General features: G+C 35.5%; 1 protein-coding gene across 1 annotated transcript; it reads left to right on the forward strand.

Annotated features, from left to right (window-relative positions):
• The first annotated feature begins 5,392 nt into the window (after window positions 1-5,392).
• On the forward strand, window positions 5,393-7,092 carry LOC116132254. Its single transcript, XM_031417907.1, has 3 exons — window positions 5,393-5,607; window positions 5,775-6,272; window positions 6,423-7,092. Exons 1-3 carry the CDS (start codon window positions 5,529-5,531, stop codon window positions 6,941-6,943), a joined length of 1,098 nt encoding a protein of 365 aa, XP_031273767.1. The 5' UTR covers window positions 5,393-5,528; the 3' UTR covers window positions 6,944-7,092.
• The last annotated feature ends 6,107 nt before the right edge of the window (window positions 7,093-13,199 follow it).

The following is a 13,199-nucleotide window of genomic DNA, read 5'->3' on the forward strand; positions in this document are numbered from 1 at the left end:
CCATATTCAATCGACCGATCCTGTGTCATTCTGGCCATGACGGTAGGCGATGGTGGTCTTGGATGAATTAAATTTCAGATTGGCATGAATGAAAGATAATTATTTTCACTTGAATAGAGTTGGAAATATGTTTTGAATTGAATAGAATAGGATAATAGAAAACAAGTCTCCCCTCTTTTCATTTTCAGACAAAAAGAATCTTATTTGATTCAGATTAATTTTCATAATAATGGTCTTAATAAGTAAACAAACATATATTTTATTTTTTTAATCTAAATAGGATAACAGAAAAATAATTCAAAAGAGTGAACAAACAGGGGTATAGATAGTAAATTATACCTTCATTATTTCTTAAGTTTCTTTTTAATAAAATTAGGAGAAAAATAATAAATAAATGATATACAGAAATTCTCTAGTCATGACCATATTAAGATCGTGTTTGAATATCGTTGAATTCATTCTTTAGACTAAAATGATATTTTACATATATAAATCCAATGATGATTAAGTATGATTCTGACATAATTACATCATGGTCTTGACTTCATATATATATAAGAGATGCCATGAGAGAACTTGTACAAATTCGATAGTCATGGTTTTTTTTTTTTGGGTGATCAGGGGTGTTCAGGCTAGCTTGCGCACACCTCGACTAATCTCTGTGGTCTTGAAGCTAACGACTTTGGTGATTGGGGCTGTTGGTGACCAAGAGTATTCGGGTCAACTTGCGCGCACCTTGATTAATCCCTCGGGACCCTAAAGTTAACAACCAAGTATACTTCAACTAATCCCCTGGATCCTCTAGTTAATGACCGGGTATGTCATCCAATGGCCATCCCTATTAAGGACCGAGTTGACTCAAACTCAAAACCTAGTAAGTAATATATCGAAGAGTCTTTGTCCAACCACTCGACCATCGGGGGTAGTTAGACTTATATAATGCCATATAGCTATGCTTTCCTTATCGTATGAAAGGCATTCTCATTTACATGACTGTTTTAACCTCCCTCGAGAGTAGGGGTGTTCATAACCGGTTAACCTTTTTTTTTAACTAAATCGGTTATTCAGTTTAGGAAAAAAAATTAACCGAAATCAAACCAGTTGAGAGGAAAATCAGCCGAAAAATCGGTTAATCAGTTAGTAAAAACTGGTTTTCCCTTTAACTTAATTTTGATTTTGTTTAATTTTGTTTTCAGCTTTCATATGAATAGTGATGGCAATGGGCCGGACCGAGACCGGGTGCCCTTTGGCCCAGGCCCAAGCCGAAGCCCGGTCTGGGCCCGTCATGGGTATGATAGGTAAAGTCCAAGCTCGATCCAACGGGCTTTCTGTAACCTTAGGCTCAGCCCAAGCCTACTCATTTTTATAATGTGAATTTTTAAATATTAATAATTTTCAATTTTTTTAATTCTAGAAACAATTTTTAAATATTAATTTATTTTTTAATACTCACAAATATATAAATAACTTTCCACAAGGTGTATCTATGCATCCATGTAGGGTTTGGGAAAAATGAGTATATATTATATAGATAATCTTGTATTAAATATATAGTATAAAGGCATTTAGTATAATTAATATTAAATTGTCGGGTGCTGGGCCGGGCCGGCCTGGCCTGAAGACTACCTAGGCCCGACCTGTACCCGAAGTGGGCCTTAAAATCAGGCCCAAGCCCAAGCTCGCACATCGTATAAAGCTCGACCTTTTCGGCCAGCACCCAAAATATTGTCCCATTGCCATCTCTACATATGAATATGTTCCCCACCTTACTTGGTTGAATCTCAACTAAATTTTAAAATTTGTGTTTGTGTGTTGAAATAAAAAAAAAAAAAAAAAAAAAAAAGATGAGAAATGCGTAAAGGGTGAAGAGTAAAGAGAATAAGATTTGATTATTAGTTGGTTCGTTTTTGTATTTTTTTTAACACCTCCTTGAGAGTTTCTCTCCGAAATAAGGCCTCATTCTCCATAGTATATTGAAAACCAACTCTTCTCTTTCAGACAAAGAGTCAGATGATATAATTGGATGATTTTTCAAATCTTTTCATAAACCAATTAATTCCAAATTTAAATTAAAACATAAAAATACATACATATTTAAAAGGAAACATAAGTAAATTTAGACAAATTCCATCAGTCACCATCCTATCTAACCAAAAAGGACGTGAATCCAGCACGTGCGCAGTGGGACATCTGGCCAAGAAGTCAAATCTGCCCATAACTTGATTGGATCTGGGCCCTCAATCTAAAAACAATTTTGCCCATTCAGTTACCGAATCCCCGATATCCACAAAACGGGCCCACTTTGGGCCCACCCGCACATGCTCTCTGTCTGGCATAAGTATTAACAATAATTTTTATTTAATTATTAAACATGGAAAATTACTTTAATTTTTAGGCATGATCTAGTCGTGAGAAAATAAAGTTGAGTAGTTAGAACACTATAGTGCTTGATTATATTTTTGCTTGTTAAATCAATTAATTAAAGCTTCTACTACCATCTTTATCAATTCTGGTAAATATTTGCTCATAAATAGTTTGAATGATTTTTTGTTATTTTAGTAGTATTTTTAAAAATATTTTGTAAAGTTGAGTTGGTTTTATTTAAGAATAGAATTGAAAAAAATGTTTTGATAGAGTATTAATTAGGTTATTATTACGAGAATATGATTTGATGTTTGATAAATGATTTAAGATAATATATAGGTTAATAAATTGTAAAAAAATGGTTTAATATATTTTTTTTATAAATGAATTATTGATAGAATTCTTGTGGGGGGAGAGGGGTGATTGTGGCCGGTCTCATGGTCGTACTTGCTGCCTGATTTGTTGGGGAAACCGAAAATGGTGGTGTTTCTGAGTCTTAAGGGCGGAAAAAGTGTTTGTGTGTTTTGAATGCAGGTGAAAGAGGTTGTTATGGTGGTTGTAACTTGGAAGACTGAGAGGTTTTTGTTGTAATTTTTGAAGAAGAAATGTGGAAGAGAGTGGCGGTTGTGGTTATGATCTTTGAAGAAGAGGTGGAAGTCGTGATATATAGGTGGAAGCCATAGATAACTGAAGAAGAATGAGAAAAGAGAGAAGGAAAAAAAAAAAAAAAAAAAAAAAAAAAAAGTAAATTGCAACGTCGCCTAAATTAGATTAGCTAGGAATCAAATTTTCGAAATTTGACTCTCTAAATAATGTGTCAAACGCGTATTTTAAAAATCTGATTAAAAAAATTAATAGAATACTAAACCAAACTCGCCTTTAATTGTTTTTATTCTCGCAAAACAAGTTTTGGTTATCCTAACAATCGAAAAATGGACAATAACTCGTCATTCCAACTATTATATCAGTCGAGTCGAGTCGATCCGATTCGTCCTTTTCTAGATAATAAATGACACAAGAGAGAACTTATGACTATGCGGATGGAGCGGGTTTTAAACCCCCGATATTCATATTAATACTTCAATTTTCAAGATCGACTCTTTCAATCTGCTCAGACATCCATCCCCTTTCTGCTGCGACCAACCTACCTATACGGGCACCGGCGGGCAAGAGGTTATCGATGTGATTTATATAGTGAATAATAAATAAAATTATGTTGGTAAATAGGATCTTAATGGGCCACATGGAGGGACCCAATTGAACCATTATCAATGGTATTTTTTTCCATTAAAAGTAGTAACAAAGTTGATAGGCAAGATCCATTGTCTGTGTATGGATGTGGATACATCATACGCACATACATCACGCACCATACACATTCACATGATCCACCTTTAAATCATTGATCAGACTTTCCATACATCCCAAGGTCAAGCAAGCTCATTCTCTTTGATTCACGAATCTCTAGTTTATCGTTTTTTCGATTCATAAACTGGAATCGGAAAAAAAAGATCTCCGATGAAGGTCATTAATTTAGGAAGATTATGTATTATTAATGGTCAATAATTGTGTGTAGTGGTCACATGATTATGAATAAAAGTCGAGGGAAAGTTGGAGAAATTTGAAGTTATTTCTTCATTGGAATTTAAAGGAGTGTCGGTTTGGTAGAGTCAGCCCATAATTTCTTGCGCAAAATACAATTTGACACATCTTACCTAAACCCTAATTTCACATTCAATCTTTTTTTTTTTTTTTTTTTTCTACGGAAAGTGTCTGAACTAGTTTATACAGTCTTAATTAATCGCTCGAGACCTTGGAATTATCGTTCAAATAAAAATTCTTATAATCATCCTGATTAACAACCGAAAAAATATTCAAATTCATGACTGTTTGAGTAGTATACCAAAGAGTCTCCTCTATATTTGTGCATAAAATTTTAGGAAAATTTTTGGAATTTTCTATCAAATCATCAAGTTTTATAAGAATTTATTTTATAATTAGAGAAATTTCTTGAAATCCTATATCAATCTTGTGTGAGAATAATTAAGGGTGCGTTTGACACATTATTTTTACCTATATTCCCAATCCTATTCCCCAAATATTGTTTGACACATTATTTGAGAAATATTAGTATATTTTTTAATTACTTTTAGACCCCTTAAGTTTATTAATTTAATTAAATATCCTTAAAAAAAAGTTTAAAAATTAATAAAAACACCCCCTAAACCCATACTTGCTAGATTCCAGCGACCACCGTCGGTGGTAGCCGAAATCTATCACAATGGCTTACACCACGATCAGAACTGGTCGGTAATTCACCGATCTGGCCTTCAGCGATGGCCAAAGATAGACTTTGGCGGCCGTCGACAGCCAGACGGATCTGGCCGGAAAAGGCCATATCGACGCCCTACCCGCTAGATCCGATCGGTCTGTATCGTAATACAATTTTTTTGCCAGATTCTGGTAGCGGTGGTCGGAATCTGGCACTACGGGTGGTAGGGGTATTTTTGTCATTTTATAAAATTTTTATATATTTGGGTGTTTAGTTAAATTAGCAAACATAGGAAATTTTTTGATAAATTTTTAAATTTTACCTCATAATACTCTCCTATTCAAGTATCCATCCCAAAATCCTATCGAAGATAATAAAACAAACGGGTTAAAATATGCTTATACCCAATGGATGCGTTTCGAACTTGAAGTCTATGAACGAGACGCGTTTTGGACTTGAAGTCCAGGAACGAGACCCCTCCGTAGTGCGAGTATACACAATTTTTGCTGAGCTATTTATAACAAAAATTGACATTTTAAGATAGAAAACATAATATTTCTTTTATTTAATATTATGAATTAATGGGGTAAAGTCTAATAATGGAATTATTGCGAAGTATAATTACGGAAGTGCCCCTGCATGAATTATGGAGAAAAACTCGGTTTTCGAGACCAGAGACAAGGAGACAAATGCAGCAGTGGGGTTGCTCGAGTAAGCTTAAATAAGTGAGGTTCTTCGTCACTCCCTTAACGTGATTTCTGCTAACCTTTTTCTCTCTCATTATCTTTTACTTTCTCCCTCTTTGGCTCTATAAATCTAATCCTTTTCTACCTGCATTTTCTCTACTACCACTTCAAACCCACCTCAACTCTCTCTTGTTCACTCTGTCAAAATGAAACCGTTTATCTCCCTTCTGCTTGCTTTCATTTTGCTCTTCACTGCTCCTGCTTTTGCTGCTAAGTACTTTGAAGGTAAGTTTAGTTAGCATTTTGTTTAACATTGTAACATACCCTTTTGGTTTATGGTAGTTTAGATCTATTCTTTTGGTTCTGTTGCTTCATGTTTTTTTGTATAAATTTTGGTTCTTTTTACTGTTTTCACTTTTAATCTTCATTTTGTTGGCTTCTTTCTTCATCAGGGTACTTGGAAAATGGAAACTTTGAGGAGCCACCAAAAAAGACTGACCTTGACAAGACTGTGCTGAAGGGAAAATATGCACTGCCCAAGTGGGAAATCAGTGGCTTTGTTGAGTACATCTCTGGTGGGCCGCAACCAGGTGGCATGTACTTTCCTGTGGCTCATGGAGTCCATGCTGTGAGGCTTGGGAATGAGGCCGCAATTTCTCAAACCATACCGGTGAAGAAAGGGTCTCTTTATGCATTGACATTTGGTGCATCGAGGACTTGTGCACAAGATGAGGTTTTGAGAGTCTCAGTGCCTCCTCAATCTGGGGACCTGCCTTTGCAGACATTGTATGATAGTAATGGTGGAGATGTTTATGCTTGGGGATTTATCGCCAATTCTACTTCTGTTAAAGTGATTTTCCACAACCCAGGAGTTCAAGAGGATCCTGCTTGTGGTCCACTTATTGATGCTGTTGCTATTAAGGAGCTATATCATCCAAGGCCCACCAGAGGTAATTTTGCCACTTTCTTTGTGATCTTTCCATTCACTCTGTTCATCTTTCAGATTTATGCAAATCGGGTTGTAAGCATTTGGCATTATCTTCTGTAAACATTGTGCAGCATACAAGGTTTGCTTAATGTATATCATTATTCATTTGCAGTTAATTTGGTAAAAAATCCTGGCTTTGAAGAGGGTCCTCACCGGTTAATGAACTCTACCAATGGAGTCCTTCTTCCTCCCAGACAAGAAGATCTCACATCTCCACTCCCTGGCTGGATCATTGAGTCACTTAAAGCTGTGAAGTTCATTGATTCAAAGCACTTCAATGTACCCGCTGGACTTGCAGCAGTTGAGCTTGTTGCTGGTAGAGAAAGTGCCATTGCCCAAATTCTAAGAACAGTTCCTAACAAAGTCTATAATCTCACATTTACAATTGGAGATGCAAAGAATGGCTGCCATGGATCAATGATGGTTGAAGCATTTGCTGCAAAAGACACACTCAAAGCTCCATTCCAGTCACAAGGAAAGGGTCTGTTCAAGACTGTTGGTTTCAAGTTCAAAGCACTTGCAGCCAGGACAAGAATCACATTCTATAGCTCTTACTACCACACTAAGATTGATGGCTTTGGATCCCTTTGTGGCCCTGTCATTGATCAAGTTCGGGTTTACCCAATTTCTTGAAGCTAAATTTACTATTACCAAAGCATTTTTTATTATGTTATAGGGATTTTGCAACTATGACTTGATCCGACTTTTGTATATTTGGCCTTTATGAGGCACATGCTCTACTTTTATTTTAGTCTAAAGTTTGGAATCTTTTGTGTTCTCTAGTAGTGGAGTCGGTGGAAAGAGGGCTACATGAGTGAGATTGAATTTTCTATTACAAAGTCTTTTTTATTTCAAAATCTAAATAAAAAAAGATAATGACTTTCCAATGGCTGTGGAAGTTCAATCAAGCTTTCCATTTGATGATTGATGTTTTCTTTGACAGACATATCCAATATCACTTTCTGTTATGCAAGAAGATTGAGCATCTTCCATTCAAGATGAGATAAAAAACCATGTGTGGAAATTATTACAATAGTTCATCTACAAATGTGCTTTTTTATTGCCAATGATGATCTTTGTATGAATCATACAGGGAGTATACATCTTTAAATCACCCACAAGGAATGAGCATATCAACTCCTGAAAAGGATTTCATCCAAAATAAGATAATGTTCCTTCATATGCAATGTAACAGCAAACAAAATTATCGAATGTCAAAGATCAAAGAACAAGTAAAAATTTGAAACTCTAAGAGGATAAATCTTGTCCATACCTCCGGGGTGAAACTTACATGTATGTTGATAAATTATAAACGCGACCTTTTAAGACAGTCCACATGGAAACTTCTTTTTGATTTTGTTTCACTTCATCCTTATAAGCCTCTTATTCGACTGCCCCTTCAATCCTGGAATGCAATTTATTGACAGTTAAGACTGACTCTTTGTTTATTTTATTCAATCACTAGACAGGTTGCACATGCCGTGTTCCTTTTATTTCATTTCATTCCCCATGCCTCACTTCATTTTACTAAAGCATTTAAATTGGTAGAAGTTGACTAGCTTCCAATCACTAGATTATGCTTGCTTTAAAGATGTATCATTAACAGTTATAAACTCAAAAATGTCTGACCAGTAGAAGAGTTCATACAAGATATATCATTGACAGCATTGCATAATGATCTTATGGAAGCAATGTTGCAAGCACACAACTGTATTTCGACTAGGTTCTTAAGGAAATCCAAAGTAAGCCACTAACACAAACTCATTAGCAGCCAACTACAAGTATCTTATATTTGAGCATTCCCCTTGAACTTTTAACCGAAAGAGAGACAGACAGACAGAAATGAGAGGGGAAAAAGCCCCAAGCAGTTTCAGAAGTGCAGATCATACAAATTGAAGCTTGTAAGCAAATGTCATATCTAGACAAGGCCTTCCATGAACATAATCAAATAAAAACTAACTGAATGTCTTGCCAGCCTATAAATCAACCTCTACTGTCAGAGTACTACCTCCCCCACCCCATATCTAGCTTGACCTCTTCCAATCATATAAGATATATAAGGTGCAATATAACATGTAAAACCACACATCATGTACATAAGCACACAAACATATAAAAGTTAATTCACGATATTATCTGAAAAAGTTATACACATATATGCAAACCAGATACAAAAATGACAAAAATTGAGCAACATTTTGCTGCAAGCAATGAACTTATCTTCAAATGAACACAACCCTCATCCTCTAAACACAGGTTAACTAATTAAGCTGTCCGCTTATGAAATGGCCCATTCTTTGTAAAAGGCCAGTACGCAATCATCCATGTTTTCCAATTAGAATAATATACACATAACATTCCTTACAGTAAGCCACCATTTTTCAAACCAGGAATTCATTAGCTTTTTATAAACCACCATTTTCAAAGCCTCTCAAGCAAACCGTGCCCAGTATTTTACCCCAATAGATTTCTCCCATTTAACTTTAGTTTACAATTTTTCCTTTCTTTGCAAAATTTTAATTGCTTGTTATTATTCTTCACAGGAGTCAAAACTATGTCCAGCATTCCAATTTCATAATTATAGCATCTTTTTCACTTCCTAAATCAGAAAACCATGAGACTGACTAATGATATGGGAGTACCCAAAGCCAGGTGATCAAGATCATACGCCATTTCAATGCTTACAGCAACATCAATCAAGAGAAAAAAGAAAAAGAAAAAGGGGAATGTTTATTTTCGGATGACCTGGACAAACAATAGAGATCTGTATAAACATGATTTAATATAAATTCCGCCTGTGTGTTCATCAACTTCATACATTACGTTTGTCCAATTAAACAATGAGAACTGATACAAGAAGCTCTAAGCTGTATTCAGAGCTGAATAAGTTCAGGGCCAAAGCACTCACTAAACAAGCAACATATAAAAAGAAACAAACAGTGCATAAAAAAAAACAACAAATAACAAGCTACAGTTGGTTTGCCTCGGGTTTTTGCTCAAATCCATGCCTAGTTCGAAAGATCAATTTTCCCTTGATATATATCAATATTTGTGGAACTTGTTCCCGATACTTGGACAAAAATATGTCTGTGAAGCGCTTCTCAGGGGGCAGCAGCGCATAAGACATACTGAATTTTTTCTTTATCAAGTTGGTCAACAACAAAACCCTTAAAACTCTGCATCTCGGGATGATCTCTTTCTCCAAACTATAAGCTAAAGCCACAGGGTTCTAGCAACCGCTGAAGGTTGCCAACCCATCTGTTCACATAAAAATCCATTTTAGTATTTATATTCTCCACAGAAAGAGCCCTACATCTGGGAAAGCTTCTAAAAGCTAACCAGAAGTCATTTTCAGACCAACCCCAACTCCTATAAACCTTCAGTTTTTGTCCCATAAACTGTCGGTCACGACCGTAACTACTACTAGGGCATGGTAAATGCACTGGCCGAAGGATTGAATCCCATCTCGATAACCTTCTTGACATATTCATTAAACTTCTCAACACTTCAAACAACACACTAAAAGGAAATGACCAAAGTTGAAATACCTGATTGTCTCACTCCAATTCCTTTCAAGGCAGAGATATTGGGAACAACATCTTTTGCACATCATGCAAATGACTTGCCCGCCTCCCAACATGACAATTTTTTCATTGTTGGTAACAAACTCTTGAGTATTATAGTTAGGGATAATCTGTTTCTCTAGCTACGATGAAAATAACGGGGTTTGAGGACAATACATTCGCAAGTTCAGTACCAGAAATCCCCACGAATGGAAAAACTCTAGTTGGTGGTAAAAGGGTTTCCTCAACACTGCTTACAAGCACTTGCGGTAATTTTTTAACTAGTTTGGTTATGGGGCATTGGTAAACCCATATTTTCTGAGAAGGCAAAGCACAGAATCTGGCTTTTCAGGGGTTTCAAAAGCTACTTTCTTTGATAAAGAAGCAGCAATTTCTGGGGACAACCCACATGAGTTATGAAATAGACACTGTGAATGAATGTTGTTTTGGTTGCTTTCTCTACCATGTGCCACAACTCAACCGATGAGAAAGATTTAGAAACAAGTGATGTATTCTGCAAAAGAAAAATGGATCGTCGAGTATGCTGCATTTCTCCAATGGGACTAGTTGAATTGCAGTCTTTTGTAGAACAAACATAACATGGCCAAATCAAATACAAATGAAGAAAAATAAATAAAAAAAGAAGAGCAAGAAAGTACTCACGAATTATTTCAAATTTTCAGCCTAAACTGGGTATTTGTTGCGAATCTTTATACAAATGCCCTGTAGAATTGCAACACAGATTCTGAACTGCTGTTAGGGTTTTAACTTATCAAATTAGTGGATGACATTTTCACCCAAAGCTTTCCATATTACTTTCCCACCATAAACTTCGAAAAAAAACAATTTCCCACCCAACTTGAGTGTGTTATGTTATGTTTGTAATTTAGGAGTTAAAGTAACACTAATCTGGTAATACTATTGTGGGAACTAACAAAAATGCCCTTTGCTGTTAAAATATTGTCTGAATTTAATGATGCGTGGGAAAATGTCATTGACTCTTTGTGTTTTCTAGATGAGATAATAAATCCATGTGTGGAAATTATTCACCGTAATTTTACAACAAACATCTACAGATGTACATTTTTATTGCCAATGATGATCTTTGTATGAAAAACACCCAAAAGGTGTAAAGAAATCGTTCCCTACTGGCTAAAAAATAGTATACACTTTAAATCATACAGCATGAAAGAGGACCCATGAATGATGAGATGAAAAGGGAGCAGCTTCTAAATTTTTGAAGAATCATGGCCTAAACCCACTTTCTCAAAGTACCCAAGCACTTCGCCAATAATAACTCATCATTTACCTAAGCATGGTATTATCTGGAATAAAGCATTAAGGAATGCATTTTATGCAGCTAGTTTAAAGGAGGAAGAAATGGCTACCACCAAGCTTCAACAAATGTACCCATTCATTGGCGATAGACCACCTTTCCTGCCAAGCTTTGACTTGTGTGATGGTTTGTGTCGTAAGAAAGATAAAATCTTAGTAGTAGTGTTAAATTGGATGCATGCAATCATAAATGATCTAATTCTGTAATGCAGATGTGTCTCTGAGTATATTTGTTATCTATTCAAGATTGGATCTTTGGAGTAAAATGCAACAATAAACAACCAACAGAGGGATAAACACTAGGTCCTGGGAAAACATTGATAAAATTATATTGTCATTCTATGAAACAAGGACAAGTAAACTTCAGAAAAGGATACTGAATAAAGAGTACTGTCTTTACCCACTGCCTTCATCAGCATATCAACACCTAAAAAAGATTTCATCCAAAATAAGATAATGTTCCTTCATATGCAATGTAACAGCAAAAATTATCGAATGTTCAAGATCGAAGAACAGTAAAAATTTGAAACTTAAGAGGATAAATCTTGTCCATACCTCCAGGGCGAAACTTCATGTATGGAGATAAATTAAAACGCGACCTTTAGACAGTCCACATGGAACCTTTTTTTTATTTTGTTTCACTTCATCCATAGTGATAGGCCTCTTATCGACTGCCCCTTCAAATCCTGGAATGCAATTTACAGACAGTTAAGACAGACTCCTTTTTTATTTTATTCAATCACTAGACAGGTTGCACATGCCGTGTTCTTTATTTTATTTCATTCCCCATGCCTCACATCATTCTACTAAAGCATTTAAATTGGTAGAGGTTGACTAGCTTCCAATAACTAGATTATGCTTGCTTTAAAGATGTATCATTAACAGTTATAAACTCAAATATGTCTGACCATTAGAAGAGTTCACACAACACATATCATTGACAGCATTGCATAAATCATAATGATCTTACGGAAACAATGTTGCAAGCATAAAACTGTATCTCGACTAGGTTCTTCAGGAAGTTCAAAGTAAAGCCAGCCACTAACAGTCTAACACAAATCCATTAGCATCTAACTGCAAGTAGTATTTATCTTTTATTTGAGCATTCCCCTTGTTTTTTTAACCAAAAGAGTGACATACAGACAGAAATGAGGGGTGAAAAAGCCCCTAGCAGTTTCAGAAGTGCAGAGCATACAAATTGAAGCTTGTAAGCAATTGTCATAGCTAGACAAGGCCTTTCATGAACATAATCAAATAAAAACTGCCTGAATGTGTTGCCAGCCTATAAATCAACCTCTACTGTCAGAGAACTACCTCCCCAAACCCATATCTAGCTTGACCTTTCCAATCATATAAAATATATAACATGTAAAACCACACATCATGTACAAACTGTTAATATTCATACGCACACACAAGTTAATTCACGATATTATCTGAAAAAGTTATATACATATATGCAAACCAGGTACACAAAAGACAAAAATTGAGCAACATTTTGCTGCAAGCAATGAACTTCTCTTTAAATGAACACAACCCTCATCCTCTAAACACAGGTTAACTAATCAAGCTGTCCGCTTATAAAATGGCACATTCTTTGTAAAAGGCCAGTAAGAAATAATCCATGCTTTCCAATTAGAATAATAGACACATGACAGTCCTTATAATAATAATAATAAAAAAAAAAAGAAAAAAAAAAAAAATTTCTATAAAGTTAGGGTTTCAAAGAGTACCAGCAAGATCAGAATGAGTTTGAGAAAGCCTAAGCCAATCAATTTGGCTATAGCCTTTCTCAAACAGAATCTTAGTCCGAGAAGCCGGCTTTCAAGCTGGAACTTTGGCTGAAGTTTTAGCATCAGAAGATGAAACAGACTAATGATAATGGAAGTAAAACCCAAAACCAGGTGGTCAAGATCATACGCCATTTCAATGCTTACAGCAACATCCATCAAGAGATAAAAAAAAGGGGAATGTTAATTTTCGGATTGACA

The sequence above is a fragment of the Pistacia vera genome, unplaced genomic scaffold (assembly GCF_008641045.1).
Source record: "Pistacia vera cultivar Batoury unplaced genomic scaffold, PisVer_v2 Contig25, whole genome shotgun sequence".
Classification (NCBI taxonomy): domain Eukaryota; kingdom Viridiplantae; phylum Streptophyta; class Magnoliopsida; order Sapindales; family Anacardiaceae; genus Pistacia; species Pistacia vera.